At 37.7% G+C, this 26034-nt stretch overlaps 7 protein-coding genes across 18 annotated transcripts; 2 read left to right on the top strand and 5 right to left on the bottom strand.

Annotated features, from left to right (window-relative positions):
* The first annotated feature begins 250 nt into the window (after window positions 1-250).
* On the top strand, window positions 251-2740 carry LOC110790448 (protochlorophyllide-dependent translocon component 52, chloroplastic). Of its 2 annotated transcripts, none has more exons than XM_056826484.1 (6): window positions 251-957; window positions 1099-1286; window positions 1415-1688; window positions 1772-1972; window positions 2067-2257; window positions 2391-2740. In XM_056826484.1, the coding sequence occupies exons 1-6, from the start codon at window positions 394-396 to the stop codon at window positions 2644-2646; spliced, it is 1674 nt and encodes a 557-aa protein (XP_056682462.1). In that variant the 5' UTR covers window positions 251-393; the 3' UTR covers window positions 2647-2740. The 2 variants fall into 2 exon arrangements, with proteins under 2 accessions (XP_056682462.1, XP_056682461.1); XM_056826483.1 differs by having other exon boundaries at window positions 253-957; window positions 1760-1972.
* Window positions 2650-4895, bottom strand: LOC110790449 (ETHYLENE INSENSITIVE 3-like 5 protein). The gene has a single exon (XM_021995234.2). It carries the CDS (start codon window positions 4466-4468, stop codon window positions 2996-2998), a length of 1473 nt encoding a protein of 490 aa, XP_021850926.2. The 5' UTR covers window positions 4469-4895; the 3' UTR covers window positions 2650-2995.
* Window positions 4896-5044: 149 nt separating this feature from the next.
* LOC110790450 (UMP-CMP kinase 3) lies at window positions 5045-10162 on the bottom strand. 8 transcript variants are annotated; one of them, XM_056826489.1, is made up of 9 exons: window positions 10026-10162; window positions 7469-7523; window positions 6825-6893; window positions 6402-6450; window positions 6159-6276; window positions 5834-5990; window positions 5658-5738; window positions 5467-5574; window positions 5045-5380 (listed from the first exon to the last, which is right to left on the bottom strand). In XM_056826489.1, the coding sequence occupies exons 2-9, from the start codon at window positions 7493-7495 to the stop codon at window positions 5285-5287; spliced, it is 705 nt and encodes a 234-aa protein (XP_056682467.1). In that variant the 5' UTR covers window positions 7496-7523; window positions 10026-10162; the 3' UTR covers window positions 5045-5284. The 8 variants fall into 8 exon arrangements, with proteins under 8 accessions (XP_056682467.1, XP_056682465.1, XP_021850928.2 ...); XM_056826487.1 differs by lacking the exon at window positions 10026-10162 and adding an exon at window positions 8247-8377; XM_021995236.2 differs by lacking the exon at window positions 10026-10162 and adding an exon at window positions 7603-8365.
* Window positions 8171-9269, bottom strand: LOC110790425 (acetylglutamate kinase, chloroplastic). Its single transcript, XM_056826486.1, has one exon. It carries the CDS (start codon window positions 9267-9269, stop codon window positions 8385-8387), a length of 885 nt encoding a protein of 294 aa, XP_056682464.1. The 3' UTR covers window positions 8171-8384.
* Window positions 10163-10880: 718 nt separating the features above from the next.
* On the top strand, window positions 10881-14205 carry LOC110790445 (uncharacterized). 2 transcript variants are annotated; one of them, XM_021995230.2, is made up of 2 exons: window positions 10881-12959; window positions 13866-14205. In XM_021995230.2, exon 1 carries the CDS (start codon window positions 11285-11287, stop codon window positions 12953-12955), a length of 1671 nt encoding a protein of 556 aa, XP_021850922.1. In that variant the 5' UTR covers window positions 10881-11284; the 3' UTR covers window positions 12956-12959; window positions 13866-14205. The 2 variants fall into 2 exon arrangements, with proteins under 2 accessions (XP_021850922.1, XP_021850921.1); XM_021995229.2 differs by having other exon boundaries at window positions 10884-12959; window positions 13863-14205.
* Window positions 14145-16742, bottom strand: LOC110790447 (pheophytinase, chloroplastic). 2 transcript variants are annotated; one of them, XM_056826851.1, is made up of 8 exons: window positions 16324-16742; window positions 16135-16227; window positions 15825-16036; window positions 15596-15740; window positions 15431-15503; window positions 15091-15237; window positions 14936-15002; window positions 14145-14549 (listed from the first exon to the last, which is right to left on the bottom strand). In XM_056826851.1, exons 1-8 carry the CDS (start codon window positions 16569-16571, stop codon window positions 14545-14547), a joined length of 990 nt encoding a protein of 329 aa, XP_056682829.1. In that variant the 5' UTR covers window positions 16572-16742; the 3' UTR covers window positions 14145-14544. The 2 variants fall into 2 exon arrangements, with proteins under 2 accessions (XP_056682829.1, XP_021850923.2); XM_021995231.2 differs by having other exon boundaries at window positions 14877-15002; window positions 16324-16733.
* Window positions 16743-17049: 307 nt separating this feature from the next.
* LOC110790444 (peptidyl-tRNA hydrolase, mitochondrial) lies at window positions 17050-20692 on the bottom strand. 2 transcript variants are annotated; one of them, XM_021995228.2, is made up of 8 exons: window positions 20469-20692; window positions 19800-20068; window positions 19631-19698; window positions 19335-19385; window positions 19152-19225; window positions 17932-17990; window positions 17781-17857; window positions 17050-17390 (listed from the first exon to the last, which is right to left on the bottom strand). In XM_021995228.2, exons 2-8 carry the CDS (start codon window positions 20017-20019, stop codon window positions 17229-17231), a joined length of 711 nt encoding a protein of 236 aa, XP_021850920.1. In that variant the 5' UTR covers window positions 20020-20068; window positions 20469-20692; the 3' UTR covers window positions 17050-17228. The 2 variants fall into 2 exon arrangements, with proteins under 2 accessions (XP_021850920.1, XP_021850919.1); XM_021995227.2 differs by having other exon boundaries at window positions 19800-20074; window positions 20469-20691.
* Window positions 20693-26034: the final 5342 nt, after the last annotated feature.

Raw genomic sequence — 26034 nt, 5'->3', positions numbered from 1 at the left:
ACACCATCTGTATACAAGTTTGGCCATCAATATCTTAAATTATACTATATGAGTATTGAAAAATATACAGTAAGTAGTATAATTTTATACATTAATACAGATTTAGCATATTTTAGTCTGTACTAGTACAAGATCACAAAATTAATTATTGATTGGTTTCAGTGTTTGAGTGAACACAATTGATTGGAATCCTGTGAATCCTTTGCATGTGGGGCCATCCAATTAATTAATCATTTACAATATATGGAACATCATCATCTTCTGCTGCCAAGTTTCAAATTGCAGCCACATTTCATTGGATTTCTTGGTTACAGTCTTACATAAGTGTTAAGTTAGTGTGAACTGATGATTAAAGACCATAATTATAAGAATTAGTGGAGCAAGCCAGTAACCATGGCTGCTCAACGTACAATAACAATGTTGTTATCAACAGGAATCCCAAACCTGAATGCTCCAACCACACATCAAAACAGAATCACTACCTGTGTGTTTCTTCCACAATCTCCAGATTCTACTTCTTTATCTTTTCGCAGACATCAGCATCATAAATACAACAGGAGGAATCCCACTACCCCTGTAATATGTATATCTGCTGCTGCTGCTGCTTCTTCTGCAACTGTATCCATTGATGAAGAAGTCGAGGAAGAAGGAGAAGAGGAAGAAGTTGCAGAGAAGTTTGATTGGTATGCACAATGGTACCCTGTAATGCCAATCTGTGATTTAGATAAAAGGAAGCCTCATGCTAAAAGGGTTATTGGTTTAGATGTGGTTGTTTGGTGGGATAAGACTGAATCACAGTGGAAAGTCTTTAATGATTTATGTCCTCATCGTTTGGCTCCTCTTTCCGAGGGTCGTATTGATCAATGGGGGAGACTTCAGTGTGTTTATCATGGCTGGTGTTTTAATGCTTCTGGTCAATGTCAGCTCATTCCTCAAGCTCCTCTTGACGGCCCTCCGGTAACCCTCCTCCTCTTGTTTCTCCTCCGTTCTATTCACCTGATTTTCACTTACTTTTTCTGAACTTATTTTTCCTGAAATAAGGGGAAATAAGGTGAACAGAACATAGTCTAAGTATGGACATGATTGTGAAATGTGCAGATACATACATCAAAGAAAGCTTGTGTAGCTGTATATCCAAGCACAGTTCAGAATAACATGGTTTGGTTTTGGCCAAATTCTGATCCACAATTCAAGGATATTCTTAACAGCAAAAAGCCTCCCTTCTTGCCTGAGCTTGATGATCCTTCTTACACCAATGTACTTGCTAATAGAGAGATTAATTATGGGTATCAAATACCAAACTTGATTCATTTACATTTAATTTGCATATTTTTTCTGATTTTCTGTAAATTGCTGGTTAGCACAGTAATCATAAGTTCATAACTTCACAACTTGCTGCTGTGTAACTGTCTAGGTATGAGGTTCTTCTTGAAAATCTGATGGACCCGGCTCATGTTCCATATGCACACTACGGAATACTGAAAACACCAACTCCGAAAGTGAAGGCTGATAGAGAAGGCGGAAGACCTCTTAACTTGAGTATAAAACACATGGACATCAATGGTTTTTCTTCAAAGCAAGACTGGGGTTCTGGTAACTTTTTTGCACCTTGTGTCTACTATGCTTACCCAGATCCACCTCCTGACAATGCCAATGAATCAGTCTCATCGGAAGTGACTAATAATAAGGTAGTTTAAATCCCCATTTGTGCTTTCTGCAAATAAAATTTGTTTTACACTGATCAAACACATACAAACAGGTTGATTATCAGGTTTCCTCAGCTGCAGTGACAACCCAGAAAAGGCCTGTGCTTGTGTTCATCTGTGTTCCTGTCAGTCCAGGAAAAAGCCGATTGATATGGTCATTTCCTAGAAACTTTGCAGTTTGGGTTGACAGAATCATTCCAAGATGGGTTTTCCATCTCAAACAAAACTTGGTTCTTGATTCTGATCTTTATCTTCTTCACCTTGAGGTATATTTTACATATATACCAACCACTTCTTGTATGCTGTTAATTCATTGGTGCTACACTGTTACTAAACTCACCTTTCTCATCATCGCTTTAGGAACGAAAAATAATGGAGGTTGGCCCAACTAACTGGCATAAAGCCTGTTTTGTGCCAACAAAGTCAGATGGTATTCTTATTGGCTACAGAAGGTGGTTAAACAAATATTCACAAGGCCAAGTGAACTGGGGTTCCAAGTTCAATGGAGGTGCTCTTCCACCATCTCCTCCACGCGAAGAGCTTCTCGATAGGTGTGCATATTACATAGCTCTTCCAAAATCTGCATTACTTTTAAGCTACTGAACAGGAAAAAAAATTAAAAAATGGAAACAGGATAATCAAATTAATGCCACTTATTACTGATAAATGAGTGAAATGTTTCAGGTATTGGACTCATGTAGTGAACTGTTCGAGCTGTAATGCTGCTTATAAAGGATTAAACATAGCTGAGACAGCACTTCAGGTGATCGCCTTTGGTTTGATCGGGGTGGTCGGACTAACCAAGCAGGGAATGATGACCACGATTCAACGGACTGCTGTATTCACAGTAGCCATTCTGTTCTTTGTAGCCTCAAAATGGTTGTCTCGCTTCATTTACAAAAACTTCCATTTTCATGACTATAACCATGCACTGAGATAAGGATTCAAAATCAATACATGTATTTGTATTATGTTGATTGTACATATTGTACTCTATAAGATGAACATAATAATCTGTCTTCACAGTTATTCAACATTTTCTTCCAAACATAACACAGTTTATTTCAGATCTTCCAAACATAAAAAGGGGTAGAGGTAGAGGTACTGCCTGTGTATTCAAGTATTTGATTGGAAAAACACAAAAACAAACCACAGTCAAATAGGGGAGACGGGCAACAATAATAAAAATATCTAACTAATTTGAACTAATAAGTGTCAACTTAATTACCGATCCCAAATATGTAAGAGGATTGATAACTCTTGTAGACTGAGAAACAGCAACTTGATCTTCAGTCTATGTCATCATTTGGTTCTTGATATGGTAGATCCCAAATAGAAGTTTCTGCTGCTTGTTCGTTCATGTCTTGTTCGTGATCATGAAATCGATAGGGCGTGTCCAAACCCAGTTGTGGAACATGATCGAACTCCCAATACTCTGTTTGATTTAGTCTATGACACTGCATGTAAGTCTGATGATGTTCACCTGTCACCTGCATTGTTGTAATATCATCAGTATTGCTCATAACTTCTGCTTCTTCTTCAGATGGTTGAACATGGCCATCCCAACTCCAAGGAGAAGGAGGTAGAGTTGTCGAATCATGACTCGAATCAGGTATCTGAAGTTCCACTGCTAAGTTGTGGCAATTATCGTAATTTGCGGCTAGAAGTGAATATGCAGATACAAATCCTGGACTCATATCACATGGCAACTCATGATCCCTCTTACTGTACTTGTCCATTTCTGTTTCCTGGTAATTGAAAACACCAGCCTTCCTCTTGTTTTGGTCAAGTTTACAACTTTGAGCCATACCCTCATCACCATCTTCATCACCATCAACATCAGCATCACCACCTTCATCGGTTATGCGGAGACAACGATTGGTGAGTTGCAGAAGAGCTTCTTCTCGATCAACGACCTTAGACCAGGTAGCGGTATCCTTAGCAGTCATCTTAGCCTGAAGGCACTTAGACTTCTTAACCAATCGGGTCATGCGGTTGAAGTCAGTAGACATGTGTTTGATAACTGCAGATAAAACACTGACCTTCCAAGCCTTTTTAAGGTCATGAGGCTTCCTATAAGGTGGTGGGCCCTGCTCCACAGAAAGCGGGCCTTGCTGACCCCACCAAACCTCATCTCCTGTAGGCCACCAAGGAGGGGGTAAACCTCTTTCAAGTGGAAACCTCCTTTGTGCAGGAATACAGTGCTGCATAAGTGCAGAAAGAAGGGACCCTAGTGTTGTATCTTGAAGATCCTGCAACATATGCAAGAACGAAGTGGAAGTCTCATGATTGAGTGCTGCACATTCTGCAATCACAGGAATCAACTGCTGTAAAGAATGAGGTGCACTTTGCTCAAATTTGACAGTTTCCCTCCACCATTTCCGAAGACTGTCAGAAGAGCCAGTTACAGGCTTCCCTTTCTCAGGGATGATGCCGTACACAAACCCTTGTGCTTTGCAAACTTCCATGAGTTTCACCATGTACTTTAAAATGGCATCTTGAGATCTCAGCATCTTTTTCCGCCTTGATTTTTCTTCTCTGACTACACTTGTTGCTGCATCATCGTCCATCATTTTGCTATCCCCGATTGACTCATCTCCCTCGACCTCTGAAGCGTGCTTCACTGCTTTCAGCTTCTTCATGCGCACCTCATCCTTCCACATCCTTTTCTTGAGATCTGCATAGTTGAGTTCTTCTGTTTCGCTCTCTGAAGTTTCTCCACCACTCGATGGATCCATCAACTCTTCATATATTTCCACCATAGTTGAGTTCTTTTGCACTAATCTTGATTTTTACTAGTATGAAATCAATGGCACTGTATCCTATTGTTTGAAAATCAATGTGCAACTAGCACAAAACATAAAAACCAATGCAAGTAAATCTGCTTAAATTTCAGTGCGCCGAGTATCAGAGGTGACACTACATATATGTGTGTTAAAATGGAAAGAGTAATTACTAAATTAGGACATGTGAGTTGTGAGTTGTGACACCCACTTTCTCTGCACACTGTCCTTTACTCCTCCCCTGCATGAATGACACGTACGCAGTTACCCCGTCCATGTTGCTTCCCTTCCATATCTATTCTTTTTTTTATAGCAGGAAAAAACAAACCTACATTTAATTAAAACTTCACCAAAATATGAGAGATTATAATATATCATATAGCCTACCAAAAATGATGCAACACCATACATCTTCTTACTTCGGCAACAGGAAAACCTGTCCGGCTCTCTACCACCCAATCAGTCATTTCTATACTCCGTATCTTGCTTACGGGAAATATACTCCGTATCTTGCTTACGGGAAATATCACATACAGTAAAATATTAGTCAAAAACTGAGATTTAAAATATGTTCAACTGACCTATATATAATATATGGAGTACATGGAATCATGATAACAAAACAAGATATCCTCCTTTGCATGTTCGTCATCTCAGTATAGTACTACTACTCCCTCTGTCCCTATTTGTTTCTATTGTTGGGAATTGACACCGTATTGAATAAAAGTAAAAAAGAACACGAAAGCATATGAATCAAGTATACAACACAAAAGAACTCAAAATATGTCCCCTACACTAAACTATTGTTTTCCCGCGCTTCACTAATCCAAGTTCAGAAAAGACAGCCTCTACTGACCTGAACACTTCTTCAACGGGTCTCTCAGCATTTATCTGATAATATAAACAGTGAATATAAGTTATAACAAGTCATACTAAAGCAATGTAAACAGGTTGCTGCTGCATGTCAAGCAGACTACCTTTCGGGCCTTCCCCTTTTTGGCGTAGTAATCAATCACAGGCAGTGTTGATTCTTTGTAAACTTTAAGGCGTTTCCTTATCGTGTCCATGTTATCATCAACCCTTCCCTGTATACACAATCAGAAAAAAGTAATGGTTAATACTGACAATTTAACAAGAACTTCGATCACAGACTAGGGAAATGACAGACCTGATTTCTCTGCATAACACGCCTGATCATTTCCTCTTCTGAACAATCAAACACTAACACTATTGTTGGCTGTATTCCCAACTGTATGATAAGGTAAAGATCACAATCAGTACAAATAACCATATAAAACAAGTAGAGGCCTTCAGTCTAATGAACAAGCAAAAGAAACCAGGTACCATTTTCTCAGCTGTCAGACGGTTTTCTTCATTGCGCGGGAAGCCATCAATAAGAAATTTTCTGTTACCACTTCTCTGCATGGCCTGTTTCAGAAGCTTGACAACCACCTCAGATGGCACCAGTTTTCCTTCCTTCTTGAATTCCTGAATCATTTTTCTGTGGGGAAAGGATCTCAAATCAAAATTGTTAACATGAAGCCAAATAAAACACAGCTATACTTTGTATGAAAACCTAGGAATACTATGTATAATAAAGAGAAATTGTTTATTGTCATCATTCCAAGAGTACAGGTAATTCAATAAAACCACTAATTGAGGCTCTTACCCGGTTTCAGATCCGGTTTTGACTTCTGTTTCAAGGAGTTCTCCAGCACTGAGATGAATAAAACCAAAGTCTTCTACAATTTTAGAACATTGGGTTCCTTTTCCACACCCAGGACCACCTTGCAATTAAGATAATTATCCAGACAGTATAAGCAACATAACACCGGAAAATTTGACAGGAATGCGAGCAACACAGCCACAAACAGCAGACGGACAAGGTCTGAACACTGGAAAAAGAGCTTACCGAGAACATATACAATAATGTCATGATTTTGAAACTTTTCGATTGAATTCTGCAAACCATATTGATGAATGAAGAAAGAAGTGAGTATCAAAACAAAAAACAAGGCCACACTAATCTTATGAAGGACTAATGCAACTTTTAACATGAAGCACTAGGCACTCTTACTGTTATCCAAAAAACACATTCAAGACTTAAGGTTCAACTTAGAAAAACAATTTGCAGCTAGAGAAACTAGTTAAAGTGCAAGCAATAAACAGAGCTGATTTTTTTTTTTTTTTTGATTCAAATGAGAAGAGTAGCTTCAAAAAACACAAAAGAAAAACGAACAAGCTAAAAACAAACTAGTTACGAAGGGGCTAGGCGAGGCAAAGTGACACCTCTAAAATACGACTACAAATGGAGCTGATCTGATATAATATCTACCTGCTTTTTCTTCTTGAATAGAGGTAACCACTGAACACAGCTTAAGCATTTGTTAGGACAATGAGATACCTAAAAAATATACTGTAACTTGTCAGGAACTAAGCTGGAAATTTAAGCACCTCAAAAATATTCATACTTTGGTTACAAAATTGCATGTTTTGCACAATCAGAATGGTTTCCTAATTCATGATTGTTTCCAGAAACAACAAGAAGCTGCTGTATTAAACCTAAAATGGCCCCTTTGATTGTTCTAACAATTTGATTAGAGGACAAAGAAAGCCTTAATTTGTTATGAGTTATCATATAATGATTGCTGCAGTAACTCCACAAAAGATGACATTTTTTCCCAGAAAACAAGCTGTATAACTCCCAATATGGCCACTTTGATTGTTTAAGTACTTTGATCAGAGGACAAAGAAAGCCTTAATTTGTTACGAAGTACACAAAGAAAGAAGAAAGAAAAAGATACGAAATCCCCCTTATAGAGTTATAGGCTTGTACATATGAATATAAGTTAAGATATTCCTGATATTAACAGAGTAAGATGTGAAGAACAACAAGAAGAAGAAGAAGAAGAAGAAGAAGAAGAAGAAGAAGAAGAAGAAGAAAGAAGGCAACTTTAGTGGATACACAAAAAAATGAACCTGGTTATGGTTGGCACGAGATTCCATAGCGTAATACTTGATCAACAAATTAAGCCTGAAATCAATAATTAATTAACAGCAAAGTTAAATAAAATACAAAGTCAATACAGAGAGAACTAAGCTCAGAACTGGACCAGGCTTGTATGGTAGCACTTAACAAGTTCACAGTGAGTCAGTGACACAGTAATATGCTCCGGATATCCCCAATTCTTGATCTCTCCTTTCTCTTAATTTGCTTTTGAGCTTTTAAGTTTTATCCCTTCTTTAAGTATTCTTATTCTCCCTAGTCCCCACTCCTTTTTCTATTTTCATTTTGGATCATTTATCTTGTCATTTTATTTTATCAAAAACAAGTTTCTAACTAATTGGTAATCAATCATCTTTGTAATGATTTCGTCTAATTTTTGGTTCGTATTTAAATATAGGACTACGGCATAAGTACGACTCTGTTAAAATGGTTGTGGGTCGGGCTTATGCTGAGCCACGTGACTTGACCCCTGAACAAGTGCAGCCCACGCAATCCCCTTGTTTTGTGTCAGGTCGAGTTCCGCCGAGAATTTCAAAAAGGCGTCTCCAGCACGGCCGAAGCCTGCATGCCTCAATCCAAAAATTCAGGCCCGAAGATCAGGCCGCCTCAATTGAGCCCACAAATTATACTTGTGCACCTTAGGGAAAAAAAGAAGTTACTCTGCACTGCAAATATCCAGCTACAAACTACTGTTATTCAGCATCAAAATTGCATTCTACATACTCCAGTACATTACTAAAAATTACTAACCAACAGCCAACAGCCAACAGGAAGACTCGCATCGTATCACATGCACCATTGCTTGCCATTATTGCTCCTCCAAGTGTAGGGAAGAAACAAAAGGAAAGGTACAAAGAAGATAAAAAAAATGAAAAGAGAAGATAAACATCAACCAGTGATCATGGTTCCAGCCCCTTGATCAGTCAAAACTTCGAGCAATAGGGAATGTTGAACCCTGCCGTCGATTATACTTGCTGTTCTAACTCCCTGAGCAAGTGACCTAATACAACAATTGACTTTAGGGATCATCCCACCAGCAACCTTCCCTTCTGAAACCATCTTCCTTACCTTGGCAATGTCAATCTCCTTCACTAAACTACTCGGATCATCTTTATCTTCCAAAATCCCTGCAACATCAGTTAACAATATAAGCTTTTCAGCACCCAAAGCCGCTGCAAGTTCCCCCGCCACAGTGTCTGCATTGATGTTATAGGACTGTCCTTTCTCGTCGGCTGCCACTGAGGCAATGACAGGAATGTGATTACTTTCCACTAAGGGCCGAAGAACGGTGGGGTCCACGACAGCTACCTCGCCCACAAAACCGAGTTGAGCGGCTCTAGGAGATGGACGTGCTGTGAGGAGGCGGCCATCCAATCCGGACAGCCCAACAGCAGTGGCCCCCGCCTTGTTTATGAGAGAGACTAATTGTTTATTGACCTTCCCTACAAGAACCATAGTGACTATTTCCATGGTGGATGCATCAGTCACACGAAGGCCATTGAGAAAGTTTGGTTTGAGACCAATTCGGTCAAGCCATTGGTTGATTTCAGGACCACCCCCGTGGACAAAAATAGGGCGAATACCTACACATGATAGAAGTACAAGGTCATTGATTACTGATGCTTGAAGTGACTCAGATTTCATTGCTGCCCCACCATACTTGACCACTATGGTTTTCCCTCGAAACTTTTGTAGGTATGGAAGAGACTCTGCTAGGATATCAACTCGGGTCTGGGCAGGAGTAATGCTAGCTACTGATTTATCAAGGTCCATCGAAAGTGATGATCGAACACATGGTAAGGATCGATGACTGGTTTTTTTTGGTTGCTTTAGGCAGTGGTTTGGACAATTTAAGGACTTGTTTGAGAAAGAAAAGAGGAGATTTAGCAGCCAACATTTTGCTATCCAAATCCAATTACTGCTTTGGTTCCTTTGGACCTTTAAAGTTATGAATACAGAGAATTGAGCCTGCCATTTTAAACAAAGTGTGATGCTTGTGAGAATACTTCAATATTTGCTAATACTTGGATACAAGAAAGAGTTCAGAAAATCTACATTGTACCATGCTAAAACTCATATAGTAGCTATAGCAGTATTAGCAGTCTGCACTGCAGTAAACATGTAAAAATGCCATCTTTATTCCTTGCCTAATCATCCAAGATACACTATATATATATATATATATATATATATATATATATATATATATATATATATATATATATATATATATATATATATATATATAAGCTACAAACTTGAAAGTACCATCATCATTCTCAGGTGTTTCTATCTATCCCAACTACACCACTGTTCTGTTAGTTCAAACCTTAATCACTGGTTCAATTACACCCCAGTTATAATTTTTTGCCTAAATTTTATGTATTTTTGGATTAATCTACCAACCCCCATAAAACAAAAGCTAAAAACAAAATAAAATCGACTTGCATCTTCAAACCCTGACATACCCAGAAATAATCAACTCAATTTTTTAGGGAAAAAATTGCAGCATGCAAGTAAAATACACACCTTTGATAATTCGTGTGAATTTTCTGCGATTTTCTGGTCTATGTGCTCTTGCAGACCGCTCAATTCTTTGACAATGGAGACTACAGATGACGAGGAAGATGAATTGAGAGGGAAGAACCTTTCTTTTTAGTCCGTATACGGAGTATTCTTATTCTCCCCACTCCTTTTCTATTTTTCTATTTTCATTTTGGATCATTTATGTTGTCATTTTATTTGATCAAAAACCATTTTCAAACTAATTGGGAGTACTTAATTTCATTTATCTTTGTAATGATTTTGTCTAATTTTAGGTTTGTATTTAAATATGTGACCGCGGCATAAGTAATCCATAAATCTTTTTGAGAAAGGTACCAAATACGAAGTATTCTGTAAAAATAGTTGTGTGTCGGATTTTCTGTCGAGCTACATGATTTGAGCATGAACAAGCACAGCCCACACAATCCCTTTATTTTGTGTCAAGTTAGGTTGCGCCAAGAATTTCAAAAGGGCGGCTCAGGTACTGCCCTAGCCCACGCCTTTATGTCTGATCGGAAAGGGCCTAAACTTAATCACTCAACTTAACGTGCCCACGACCAAGACTTCGTGCTCGTGTTAGCCCGTGTCTTTCTCATATCCATGATAGGTCGAGTTGGGAGTCGTGTCGTGCGCTCGTGCCTCGGCCCGGGCCAATCAAATGTCATTTGTGGTAGTCCAAATATAAAACCTTGCAATTCATTAATGAAAAAGGTGCAATTAAAAGAGAACAAAGAAAGTTAATTAACGTAAATGACTTGAATTGTATTTGTAATTATTGCCGAAAATACCCCTAAATCTCAAAACATACACAACATGACACACCAACAAAGCGTCGATAAAAACATGGACACGTGACACATTCTTCATCATCATTCTTCATCATCTATGCCTTGTATCAGTTGAAGTATGAGTCTTTCTTCTTTCTACTTTCTTCACACTCAACTGATGACTGATGACTGAGGACTGTAGTCTGTAGTTGATTCATTTCTACTCCACCGGAGAAGAGGAGCACCACCATCACCATCACCATTTTTATGTTTCTGCAATTTTCTGTAAGTTTTATCATTCTCTCTCTCTAGATCCACTTCATTTTTATCTCACTTCTCTTCTCCTCTTCACACTGCTTCTACAATTTCCAATCTTTTTTGTTTTGCATTTGCAATTTCAATTCTTTCCTTCAAATTCAACGAATTCAGTACTATTTTACCCAAATTTAGTGAGGATCTGGGTTTTGATTTGGGAAAATGAGAGAACCAGTGAATACAGCTGAACCCATAGCCCAAAACCTAATTAAGCTAATCAGCAATGTATGCTTCTCTGTATTTGTATTCGCTGTTTTGATAATCACTGTTATCGCAATCACCTACCAACCCCCAGATCCATGGCTTCAATCTGCTCCTGCACTTACTACCCTCTTCACTCAAGTTGAAAATGCCACTTTCAAGGACGATTCTTCCGTCCTTAAAACTGGCGAGGATTTCATCCTCCCCCCTGCCGCCGCCCCATCTTCCGTCTCTTTCCCCATTACTGAGGCTGTCATTGCCACTTTTGAGAAGAATCTCACCTCTAATTCCACCTTTAGCCCCTCTGTTTGTGCTGAGGATCTCAATGTGGTTAATTGTTCCGATCCTCGTGTTTTAATCGCTATTGAGCGCTTTAATTTAAAGCTCTTTAAGTCTATTGTGTTCTTGGAGTATGCTACTCCTGTAAATGGTTCAAAACCTAATCAATGTGATGTGGCTTGGAAGTTTAGGAATAGGAAGGAGAAATCTTGGAGAAAATACAGGGATTTTCGCCGTTTTAGGATTGGACTTGGGGATGATTGTGCTTATAAGGTTATTGGTGCTAGTGGCTGGCATTCCGGTGCCAATGCTAGACGCCCTAAACCTCGTTTCAATGCTGCTGCCACTCGTAATCCTAAGGTTCTTGCTCCTTTCCGGGATAGTGAGATCAATGACACCATACCCACGATTAGCACCGATGCAGCTTTTAGGAGAGGGAGGTACTTGTATTATTCGCGTGGTGGGGATTATTGCAAAGGTATGAATCACTATATGTGGAGTTTCTTGTGTGCTTTGGGGGAAGCACGTTATTTGAACAGGACGTTCGTGATGGATTTGAGTGTTTGTTTGGCTTCTCAGTATAACCCTAGTGGTAAGGATGAAGAAGGAAAGGATTTTAGATTCTATTTTGACTTTGAACATCTAAAGGAAGAGGCTTCCATTGTTGAGGAGCGCGAATTTCTTAGGGATTGGAAAAGATGGGACAAGACTCATAAGAGGAAGATTTCGGTTAGAAAGGTGGCTAGCTATAAGACTACACCGATGCAACTAAAGAAGGATAGGAGTACCATTATATGGAGGCACTTTGATGCTCCAGAACCAGATAATTATTGGTACCGGGTGTGTGAGGGACAAGCTGCAAATAACATTCAGAGACCGTGGCGTGCACTCTGGAAATCAAAGAGGGTGATGAATATAGTTTCTGAAATTAGCGGGAAATTAGATTGGGATTTCGATGCAGTTCATGTGGTTCGAGGAGAGAAGGCTCAGAACAAAGAACTGTGGCCTCACCTTGATGCTGACACGTCTCCTGAAGCTGTTGTCTCAAAGCTTCAAGGAGTTGTGCAGCCATGGAGGAATTTGTATATTGCCACAAACGAGCCTTTCTATAATTACTTTGATAAACTAAGGTCACAATACAAGGTGCATTTGCTTGATGATTACAAGGAGTTGTGGGGAAACACGAGTGATTGGTATAATGAAACTACCGCTTTGAATGGTGGTCGACCTGTCAATTTTGATGGTTACATGAGGGCTGAGGTTGATACAGAGGTTTTTATCAGGGGTAAGACACGGGTAGAGACGTTCTACAACTTGACCAGTGACTGCAAGGATGGCATCAATACATGTTGATCAGGTCTGGTCAGTGTTCATTGAATTAAACTTAGAATTTGAGTTCTGTACATCACTCAGTTCATGTGTCTCTTTATCACCATTACGCATGCCAATTTTATTTGCTCATTCCCGATTCCAGTGTGTTCCTTAATGGTGATTGGATATTGCCATATGATATGGTTTTATTGCTTTTACGAAGTAATATGTGTTAATTTTTTGTACCATATAGTTTCAATTTGTGCAGTTCATAGCAATTACTGTCTTTGTACTGAAAAACAGCCCATCAATTTACTGACAAGCATAAATTATCTTGCCATGCAGCAGATGTTTCATCACATATCATGAACTAGTCTTTTGAATTTGAAAGGAGATAACTGGTTTGAATATCAGATGATTATTGAGTGATTAAATATTGTTTTTAGGTTTGACACATTCCCAACTTTTATGGCATACACAGGAACACGGTCCTGATTAAGGAGTTGTGTTCTTTAGTTATACGAGTAACTTTTTACTTTCAAGTCCTGGGCATTTTATCTTTCCTTGTTGCAATGGTGGTTTAGGTAAGCATCAGTAGAAGTTTGGCATTTTTCGTTGTATGTACTTTTTCTTAGTCCGCCTTAGTTTCTGGAGGTTTTGGAGCTTAAGGAAGAAAATGGCTATATTTGGCAAGCTTTTGTCACTCATCACGAACTGTGGCTTGCACACATCTCATTAAAACTATTTATTCAGAAAAAAAACCTAAGCGATTGGGAATTGGATGTATGTTTTTTTTTGGCAGTCAATTATAAAATTTTCCTGGTAATAGATGTTGCCCACGAGGCCACGATGCCCGAATATAGTTTTGAACCCTCCATTTGTAAGTTATATTTGATTCTATGTATTTCAGTGATATTCATATCTTTTTTCTACATAAAACTTCATGTAGAAGATTATCAGTTGGAGAAAACCCAAAATTATCAAGTCTACATCATGGATGGTGGACTGTTGTTGTCTAGGAGCTGGTACATTCCATCAAATTTTACAGCTACACCAAACTATTTTTGCAAGTTCTGATTATTTGTAACTAATGAGATCAAAGGAGTACACCCTGTGTGGCATTTCAGACTGAGGAAGTTGGTGTAAGGTTTTCACTACTGATGCACAAACAGGCTGGTTCCTGTATTTTGTAATTAACATTTCTTCATTGGATATTCAGATAGACATTGCATGAACGGAATGTAAAATGTTGTATACTGTATTAGTTTTTATAAACATCAATTGGTATCAAACATATTGCTTCCTTTGTTCTAATCCACTGTGGAGAACTGCCTGAATGCCTCAGTGTTAGTGTGTTACATGTTTTCTGAACACTAACAGGAATATAGGCAGGATAATAAAATCATGATTTGCACACCAAGCAACATAAAGTCTCAGACCTTCTGCTATCCACTTCTGCAGCACTCGGCACCACAAGCAAGTAAACCATCTTCATCACCAACACAATGACAATCAACAGTTGACGAGCATTCTCTCACACTGTGGATCCCGAACCCAAAGAAACACCAGCCCTGGTTGCAGAGTGGCGTTCTACAAATGACTCCACCAACGGGTTCACCAGATGCGGTGCTTCATCCTGCACAAGAAAATAATGCAGTTGAGAAACTTGAAACCACAAATTAGGTAGCAAGCAAAGGATCTAAGAAACCAAGTCAAAGGTACATTTAAAGTAGACCGGGTTATTGGGCGGGTTGGGACAGGGTCGGTGCGGGTCAAAAGTGCGTCGGGTAATAAAAGGGTAGCGGCTCAATAGTGGGCTAGTCGAAAAGGGTCACTGGTCACTAGCAGGCCGGTACTGGGTAGGGTCAATAAACGAAGGAAAAATGAAAAGAAAAAAAAAGTCATAAGAATACGAGTGAATACGAAGTCGTCCATATAATTTTTTAAAGCAAGGAAGAGAGACCTGAGGGCAGTGGCCTACACCAGGCAAGGCAACAAAATCTTCAACAGTATCAAAGTTACCATAAGCTCTTCCAAGCTCAATGGGTTCCCATGGATCTTTGTCACCCCAAGCAATTAGTACTGGGCACTGTTCAAAGAGGAACAAATTAATGGCATTAAACCCTAAATGTGAGAGAATAAAGTATACAAAAGAGTAGCATTAAATCATCACTGACCTTGACTAGAGGCAATAGCTCCTCAGGAAGAGGACCATCTGAGTAACAGATAAACTCCAGAAACACGTCAACGGCACCAGGTTCTAACCCAGGAAGAAGGATTTTCTCAACAAGTTCCTCTGTCACCTGAGATGTGTCATTGTAACACTGAAATAACATCTGTTAGTCTAACTAAGCAAAGTCATCCCCACTTTTCTCCATAACAACAGCTCAGTTACATTCCTGCTTGTAGGCTACAACTGTACTCTTATATATGCAAGTTAAACAATAAAGAACACGAATTATGTTTTAAGATCATAACACTGGTTTTTGAGAGTGCAATAACATAGACAGTAAATACCTGGCACAGAATGTTCCTGACAGATTGAGGTGTGGCTACTGTTCTGAAAAACAATTTACCAAGACCAGTATTTCTGCCACATAACAAACCAACATGATGTTACAGGGTTAAGTTCAAAACACAGCAAAGGATTTACTGGGTGCAGGACAAAATCTATTATATTACCGCAGTAAACTCTGAAAGCCTTTGATTAGAGGTCTGCCGAGTGGAGGCTGCTTTTTAATGTGAAGCATTCGAAGAGATATGTTTATAAGCATAACACCCTTGCATATCTGTGGCTCCATAATTGCTGCCTGAAGCCCCACAAGACCTACAAGAAATCAACTTTGTTCAGTGAATTCAGAAGTAATTCAGATGACAGTAGGGGTAGAAAAGGTTAAAAAAGGGAAGCTACCTCCAATGGAGTTGCAGATAAAGAACGCCTCATCTTTAACCACCTCATTACAGAAGTCATTAAGCTGGGAAGCCCACGTATCGAAGGTATAGAAAGAAGTAAGGCCGAAGTTGCGAGGGTTGGGTTTGTCAGAGTAACCATAACCAATGAGGTCAATGGAGTAAACCCTGTGTGATATTCCCAAAACTGGTAGGTTTTTCCTCCAATGATCACTGTTATGAATAAAATGGGGAAAGACCAATGAATGAATGAACTTTTTACTTGAATGATGAAAAGAAGACAGTAAAAAAAAAGGTATGGAAAAAGAAACCTGTTAGCTCCGAAGCCATGGACAAGAACAAGTGCAGGACCAGTATCTCCACATTGTTGATATCGGATTGAATAATCCCTCCATTTCCACTTGCTTTGCTTAATTAATTATTAGAAAAATTAGTTTGAAATTATTTTATTAAAAGAATGAGAGTGAAAGGGAAGAGAAGAGAAGACAAGAGAAAATTACCAAGAATGGACAGGTGGTTGTTGTTCAAGGGTGTTAGTGGGATTATCAGCAGAATAAGAGTTTACTATAATTTTGGATTTTGTTGAGATTGAGGAGGTTGATAATTTGGGTAAAAAAATAGAGTTATGAAAAGTAGGTTGTGAAATTTCAAGGTAGTTTGTTGGTGTTCTTCTTCTTCTGCTGCTTGTTCTGCTGCTGCCATGGAAATGGAGGTCTGTTTTACAGACTGGGATTTCCCAGCTACTCATTTCTGTATTTTACTGTGTGTAGTCTGTGCTACCAAAAATAAAAAAATAAAAAAATAAAAAAAGAAAAAGAAAAGTATTTGGTGGTCACAGTTGCTCCAAATCCCTTTCTTCTCCTCCTCTTCCTTGTCCATGGATTTTTTTCTTTTCTTCACTTGTTTTCTTTTTCTTTATTTGTTTTTTTTCTTTTTGAAAACAACTTTGAGGCTACTCCATTTGGTTTTGATGGCCGTGTTTGAGACTACTTGTTTTTCCTAAACTTATCTTATCTTAATCATTTTGCCTAATATTAGCCAAAATAAGTTGAACAACATGGTAATTTAGCATTTTTCGTCTTCTTTACCCTTCGGGCTTTACGTGCTAAGCTAGCAGCATCACATTTCCACTACATAGGCTAGTAGACCCAAGCTAACAAGGTCCCATAGGTTTGGCCAAGGATATTATTAGGTATAATCAATTCTATATGTGATTAGATAAAAAATACAGCTAATCAAATTATTGTTGAGGCTTATATTGAAATAATCACAAGGTTTATACTTTATACAGCACAAGTACAGAGCAATATCAATTACAGCAATACAAAGAAAACTGTTACTTTATAGCAGACCTTAAGCATCATGGTGCTGATTTGTTTTGTTACATGCTGACTAAAAAAACAAATTAAGGAGCCAGATGATTGTCCATGCCTTCTAATTCAAATGGGGTATGTGGTCTTATATGCTTGTACTTTTGTTCTCTGTTGAACCATCTTGCACATTCCGCCAAGCCGTCTGATGGCATCAGCTTCAGTACATCAACTCCCTCTTTCAGAGCAGCATCAATCTAACCACAAATGCCACAAAAATCATTCAAAATAGGAGAAGATGATGGCAGGGGGGAAGACGGGAAGTTGGATAGGACGGATGGACTTGAGCTACGAAAATAGAGATGGAGGAATGAGCTACGTAAAATTTAAATTAAAAAAAAAAAAGAGTTGTGTATGCGCACATCCGGGTTTAGGAATTCCCTTCTCTCTTATCCAATATCTCTCCACAAGATCTCTATTATCCCGAACATGGGGTTTTCAATTTTAGCCAACTATTGCACATGACATTATGAGTCATTTTAAGTTTCTCATCTACATCGAATTAACCTTTATCTTGGCTTCCACAAGCGCTACATGTGAAGTTGTATAGACAAATCTAAAGTTACATATGCATGTGATCAACTTACCCGCTCTCTTGCCAACGTATTGAACTTTTGGAGCAAAAATGCTTTCGGGTCCATTTGACCAGGGGGCCTCCCAATTCCTATTTAAGGTCATCTAGTTAGCATATAACAAATCTAACCAGCCATGGATGGAAACTAAACAATTCAAACTTACCAATTCTAAGGCGAGCAAATTCTCTGTTCCCTCTGAAAGAATCAATTACACTCTTCAGCCTGGAGTCACGATACAAATAAGTAACAGTTCACAGAATCCACTGGGTATAAAGAATATACTTTGCATTAACTAAAGGAAGCAGATGGTCATTAGTCTTTAGTATAACACAACACCCAATTGTGAGTTTGGGAGTCAACATTGTAACTTCCTAGAAACTAAAGTAGATCGAAGTCAGCACGTTAAAAGGTTCATGATCCAATTTTCATCATAAAATCAGGCATCAAAAATATATAAGGTGATCACACAACCAAAATCTTTTAGTCCTTCAGATAGTATGCTATTAATCCATGAGATTCGTACCTTCTTTAAGTAACACCTGAACTCTGAAGAAACAACAAACTGAGAAACTATAACCAGGGAAGGAATATGTGTATTCCCATTGCCCTACCAACAGCTCATTTAGACTTTCTCACATTATCTAGTTCATTTTGTCAACTACCCATATAGCTGAAGGCTCCATCCCACCATCACAAATAAAAAGTCATAACTACTTCTCAGCAACCAACTATGACATGAATGATGAACTCTGTTTCTTCTTTCTTTCCACATCTTAAGTGACTAGCCCATGTCATTTAATTTTTGTACTTTCTTTTTGAAGGAACATTTATTTTGATTGACTTGGCTCAACCTTCTTATTTTATTTTTTTAAGGAGAGAAAAACTAGATTAGGCCCTTGGGAGATGTGAGACCTAAGGAGAGGGTGACTTGGCTCAACTTTGAGGTAAAAAATAATCTACATAAACATACTTCCAATAGTTAAGATATTGTCAAAAGCTAACATCATGGGGAACTTTCACGTCGGCCCTTTTTTTCTTCTTATTTGGACCTTTAGGGGGTGATTACTAATATAGTGCCCTGACAATCTTGGCTCAGGCTGTCTGGCCTACACGAACGTGAAGAGATGGGCCTAACCGTCCCAGCTAGTAGTAATGTAGTATGCTCGTAAAGATAACTGTAAATGTTAACCCTATATATTTGAATGGGATGGAGGCAATATCAACTTGATACTGAATAAGAGAACAGTTAATTGAATTAGTGCGTCAAATTGACATGACAATTGAACAGGAGATACCTCAACTCAATATGCAGAAATGATGATTATTTGATGATTGTTCTTGTAAGAAAAAGAAGCTATAAAACTCTGCAGTTTGAGAGCATACCCATTGTGACTGCCATGACCACCATTGTGTTGAAGCCGAAGTACGCCACATGGCAACTCCTTGTCGTCATGGAACTACATATTGAAAAGAAACCTCACATAGTACAGCTTGCAAAAAAAAAAAAGGTTCTGTTGAGCCAGTGAAAAATAATGAAAAGGTAAGCAATGATTGAGAATTAATTACCACCAACACCCGATTTAGAGGTAGCTTGTAATATGCTGCTAGAGGACCCGTCTGCAATCAAGTGAACAAGGATGCCAGTTCATTAGCACAAGTCTCCTGAAAATTTCATCATGTTCATGATGTATGGGTAGACAAAAAAAGAAGCTCAATCACTTATTTTGTAAACTAAATCCATGAATGAGCCATCTGATATTCTTGTAACAAGCTGAGTATCATCCACCAAAATAACCCCCCTTCATCAAAATTCCCAATTACAATGCAATAGAGTTTTGGGATAAAGTGACAAGCTTACTCACAGATTCCCCGCATAAGTTCATGTAAGTCTGAGGTTTTGCTAGAAAAACTGGGACATCACCAACAAACCCTGGCAGATAATATTCAATTACAAATAGAGGTAAGGACTAATATGGATATAGGTAGAGGTCCAATCAATAAGCAGTTATTGAAAGAGAAAGCGAAGCAAACCTTGACCGAATAAGGCTTTACAATGGACCTTACTGAGTGAAATGCCAAGCGAATCAGCAAGTGCATCAATCATTTCAAACCCAACATTATGACGAGTGCCTTTGAATTTATCACCAGGATTGCCTAATCCTACGAAAAGCCATGGCAGTGGAGGGTTTAAGCAAGTTGTGCTCAAACTCCGTCTAAAACCACTCTTATGTATGCTCAACCGCCTCAACATCCACCCTTCCTCGGCCACCGGTGCCACCCAATATAGGGTTCTTAGTTTCCTGTCACTAACAATTCAACAACTCATTTCTTGTGCTATTAGGCACTTACGTTCATCCCATCATGTAGTTAATTATACAATTATTACCGATTACTTGACAAAAGAATCAATATGCAAACATATACAGTATAGACAATATAATCATACATATGCATAACATTTAGTCGCCAATCATCTCCAACTTTCCATTAGCAAGCAAACCATCCAAATTTTTCAATTAGCAAGCAACCCATCCAGTTTTACAGAATTTTTCAATCTTTTTACTCAAAATCAAAGGTCAGTTGCTAAATTCGTACTCATTTACAGCAGCAGTAGACAGTAGTGTATCAAAGAACTAAAACCCCAAATTTGCAAACCAATTGTAAAAAAAATACATGGAAGTGACTGTTAAATGCCCTCACCTCTTTCGCCTAATTCTTCTCCCTCCTTGATGGGTGCGTACCACCACCGGCGTCTTCTGTCTTTCGCGCCGCCCCTTGGTCTTTCCGTCGCTGGTGTTGCCGGAGCCGGTACGGCTGCTGCGTCTTATGTGTTGTTGTTGCTAGCTGCCGTTATATTGTTATTGTTGTTACTTCTTTTCCGGCTAAAGACATTTATTTTTATATTTTTTGTTGAGAGATGACATTTGTTTTGGAATGAATGGGATCCAAAATATGGTTTATGCAACCGGGTGCACAATTCTCACTATGCACCCTGTTTACAAAGAATATATTGTTCATTTTCAAAGCCAATGAACATATAGTTTTAAATCCATAGAACATATAGTTTAAATATTTTACTAGTACATGTTCATTAGATTTTCAATGAATGTTCAATTGGGTGCCCAATGAGCATTGTGCACCCGGGCATATAATCCAAATTGCGGTTTGGATCTATGAAGGTGTTTTTTAAATAAAAAAAATGAGCCACTAGGGCAATATGGATTGAAAGTGTTGTAATTTTATTAGTTGCATCATTGTTGAATTTGAATTTTAATTGTATTTTTTAGGTTTAATCGATTTTATTATTCAGGCAAAATGATGAGAGGATGATTGTTAATCGTCTAACTGACATAGTCCAAAACTTTGTCTCATGGTCAGGCAAAGATGGATGTGGTCTGGTGATCCGTGTTGATCCCGCATGCTTTGGGATTAAATGGGTCCGGCCCATGCCAAACCCACTTGCTTTGTGTCCGGATAGGTCGTGCCGAATATTTTAAAAAGACGGCCAAGGCACAACCCAAGCCTACGTGTTATCATGGAAGGTCGGACATTAGTGCCTAAGCCTAATTTCACTAAATTAAATGTGTTTGGTGTATGTTGTCGTGTCTTACCGTGCTTTTACAAAAAAAGACGACTTAACGTTCTGATTTTTTCGTGTTGGGTTGTGTCATGCCTATGACCGGCCCAGAGTTGTCTTTATGACAACTTATAAAACTTATCTGTGTGAACTTGGAATATCTTTAAGAAAGTGGCAAGTAAGAAGCACCTTCATATTATGTGAGAAAAGACTTATCTATTATGAAAAACTGGATTATAGAGTTGGATAAATTTTGATGCCGTCAATTGGCCCCGAGGATTTGAAAATACATAATGGTGTTTACTATTTAGGGTAATAAGCTAACTTATGGTGGTCCCAAAGAAGAAGGTGTTTTTGATGAAAACCTGAATTTGGGTATTCGTGAAAGAAACATTGAGTTCTGTTACGTTTTATCCACCCTACTTGAAGAAACAAAAGTGTTTAGATCAAGTTTATCATCCTAATATGAGAACTCTAACCGTGAATATGGCAACTATCCCTATTCCTCAAAATGATTAATCCTTGCCATATCATCTCCCTCACCTCCAATGCAAAATTTTCAAAAAAAAAAAAAAAACAACACAAAGTAAAAGACTATGCACAATGACTTAGACTCATCTAACTAACACAAACGTACTAATGCAAACCGTAGCCCCGGCAACGGCGCCATTTTGATCAAGGAAAAAACTAGGTCGTTACATGTCTCTCCTAATCAAACAAATTACCTAAACTAATCACTAAACACAAGGATAAGTATTGGTCGAAATCCACAATGGCTAAGGTGCGCTAATTTATGCTAATCGACTAAAAGTAATTAAACTAAACTAACTACCAAAGATAAACAAGTTAGGGAATGAGGATCAAACGTCAATAAATCACGATAGAAGCATAAGAGGATCAAAACCAGGGACGATAATGCATAAACACTACATGAGAGAGATATTGGTTCAATTATGGATTCCAACCATCTCCCGAAGTGAATCCTTTCTTAGAACGATAAACAAGCGGACTCCATCGTATCACTCTTAGATAAATTAAACGTACACCAACCAACAAATAGTCAACACAAAGTCACAATCCCTTGATTTTCCAAGGTCGACTACCCCAATTTCAATGCTACACACAAGTGATCAATTCATATGCAACAAAGTTTGAGTACACTCAATCATGGAATAATTTGATCATGCAAAATCTCTAATTTCGAACTCAAATCCCCAAACCAATCATGGTTGAGTTTTCACCCAAACCCTAACCAATAAACTACTCCATAATTATAAAAATATGAAATTTAAAAAAATTAACAACTAAAAACATGATTCTAAACAATAATAACAACTAATCTAAACATGAATTGTTAAACTAACCAAAAACAATTAAACTTAATAAAACAAAATAAATCAAGCAATAAATGAAGAAATAAATGAGGAGAGAGTAAGAAATTGCTCATTGATTGATGGATTGAATCTTCGATACAAGTTGGCACACTTGAATTTCAAAAGCCCCAATTAATTAATCACCACCGTTGATCTCCATCATCGTCACCTTCTAATTCAATCTCACAGCTCCAAATCGCTGCTCATCTTCAATCAATGGGAGCCGTATGAAATCATTAATTCCGTACCAAGAACTCAACACTCAAATGTTCGGTCGAATCCAATGGAGGTTCGGAAAAACTTGTTTTCGGTTTGGGCGAACTCCATTGAGGTTCGGGCGGACCTACAATGAAAAACTTTTCTAAATGTTGGGTTCGGACGAACTTAATACGGGTTCGATCGAAACCAATTACTCTGTTTTTGCTCTATTTTTTAACTGCGTTTTTGAGTAATTTGGTGTTGATGTCGGGTTTGCAGTGGTGGTGTTTGGTTGTTGTTGCGAGGTTGGTGAGGCGAGGATGCTGCTGTAGCTTGGCGCGGTTGGTGTGGAGGAGGCAAGGGAAGAGGAGCATCCTGATGCGGTGCACGTTAAGAGATATCTGGTGTAGGCTACGAGCTTCTTGGGGGGGTAGAGGTTCAAACCCCTTGCAAGCACAAATGTAGCATAATAGTTGTGTTTGACTTTTGCTGGCCAAGTGATACAATTGACTTGACTTTGAAATTCTTCCCCGTAGCTCGTACAAGCACCTACACAAATTAAATAAAACATAAGGGGAGAAACGCGAAACAAAGAAATTAAACAAAAATAATAATAAATGATAATGATAATAATAATAACAATAATAATAATAATAATACTAATAAAAAAAAATGAAAATAATAATAATAATAATAATAATAATAATAATAATAATAATAATAATTTCACTCCAACAATGTTAAGAGTGGGGCGTTTATTATTCATAGATTGAGCTTTTGCCTTTAGAAAGGGGTGGTAGCACAACTTGTTTCTAGGCTTCCATCCAACTTTATGTAATATGTTTACACGTGATTTATAATAATAATAATAATAATAATAATAATAATTAATAACGAAAACTAAAATAATTAAACTATAAAATTATCGAAACAAAGAAAAAATAAATAAATTAAGAAAATAAGACCTAAAAGCTAATAAAAATAGCTAAAAGCGCTAAACTAAGCTATAAATAATTAAAATGATAATTAAGAAGAAAAAAAAGACTAAAAATGTTAAATATAGAATAAAACGACTTGGATAAGGCCTAAATCACTATCCTATGAGCGATATAAATGTCACTCATCAATAAGCATGGTTGATACATTACACATTCACATAAATCATAGTGATTTGTACATCATATCGTTCTTAAGCGACTATTTGAAGATATTTCGCTTTCATTTGGTATTGGGCTTTTTTGCTGCAGGAATCTTGTCGTTGACTTTCATTACTCAATTCGTTTTGATTTCGATCTTCAATCTTTTCTTTTACATCAAATAACTTCGTTGACCACGTTCGTTGCACGGGTTCGAGTCCAATCACGTGACTAGAAATACATCGTTAGACATATGACTTTGTTACTTATCCTTTATATTTTAAGTCGACAAACCTCGAATTTTGCGGATAATTAATGCTAAGCCATCAAGCGTGCCTTTATCAGAAACAATCTAGCTCCAAGAAAACTTAGTTTGGACTACCTGGTCCTATAAACATGTCATTTGTTGATTTGTATTCTTAATTCCATTGCATATATTCCTCAATCATTCACAATTCTTTTCGAATTTCTAACATTCATTGATATCATCAACCTTATTGACAGATTAATTCTTGATAACTTATTTTGGTATAATCCTCAAACATTCATGTGTAAACTCAACTTCGTCTTTTCACTACAAAACATGTTGGGTTCCGCATAACTTTAAAATTTCCATTTTAGCTTCCTAAATATGCATGAAAATTTGGTCTACTGCAGACCAACGTGGGTCTACTGTAGACCAACGTTGTTCTACAGAGTTGTAGACCAACGTTGTTCTACAGAGGTCGTAGACCAACGTTGGTCTATAGTAGAACTATGTTGGTCTACACAAAAGTAGACCAATGTTGGTCTACAACCCTGTAGACCAACGTTGGTCTACTGTAGACCAACGTGGGTCTACTGATGATTATGCTAAATGATTTTTACAGTGATACGCCTTTAGCCTGACAAATTTTAGTGTCGTAGCCGGGAAAACAGTTTAATTTTCTTTTCTTTAGTTTTTCTTTGAGAAAATGGATTATTATTCTTTCCCTCAAATCGTAAATGAGCCTTTTAGGTGTATTTCGATACACTAAATGATTTTATCTCACTCGCCCTCTTGAGCGATCAAGCTTATTCCATGTGCTTAAATGCAATCGTGATTCCTACGACAATGAGTTAGTGTATATTCTCATCCTTGATTTTCTTTATTTTCGTTTTATTCGAATAAATCTCATTCTCTTCCCGTTTTTCATCTTGTTTTGCTTGAGGATAAGCAAAAGCTTAGCTTGGGGGAGTATAATGAATGTCACTCCTATGGGTAGTTTTTTAGGTATTTTTCTAGGTATTTTTCTTTATCTTAATCTATTATTATCCCTTTTAGCATTTATTTCTTATTTTCTTATTTTATAGTTTAACTAAGGTTTTTATCGATTTTTATTAGATTTTAGAACTTAATTTCATAATTTATTTATCTTCCTTGTTTTTATAATTTTATAGTTTAATTATTGTAGATTTCGTTATTTGTTTTATATTTTTATTTCTTTCTAGTTGTTACTATTATTATTATTTATTTATTTATTTATTTATTTATTTTCATTTTCTTTTTATTTCGTTATTCTCCCCTCGTATTTATTTTTCGTGTGTAGGTGATCAAGCGTGGGGTATGAGAACGAGTTTAATAATTTGTGTTAGACTTGCCAAAGAATGGAAGTTTATGGGCCTCAATACTTTGACCGAACTGCTGCCAAGACACACAAGCCACTCCTATTCTACACTCCACCTTCTCTCTATCCTACACCACTCATCCCTGTCATATCATCTCCCGCACGGCCGCACCTCCAATGCAACAATCACCTGCTCCCCTTCTCTTAAACTCATCATCAAGTGTACATGATTAATCAAGTGTACACTAAGTTCATATAACTAATGAGGTTTACACCTAAAATAGTTCAAACGAAATCCATGAAAGCTCAAAGGTTTGAGAAAAGTTACGTTGGACCTTTGACTTTGCAATGGGAGCTAATTATATGTGGGTGTGCAACTCACATGCGTGGACCCAA

Source organism: Spinacia oleracea, chromosome 4, assembly GCF_020520425.1.
Source record: "Spinacia oleracea cultivar Varoflay chromosome 4, BTI_SOV_V1, whole genome shotgun sequence".
Lineage (NCBI taxonomy): Eukaryota > Viridiplantae > Streptophyta > Magnoliopsida > Caryophyllales > Amaranthaceae > Spinacia > Spinacia oleracea.
Note: the sequence above shows the minus strand (reverse complement) of the source record. Positions and strands in the feature narration are given on the sequence as shown.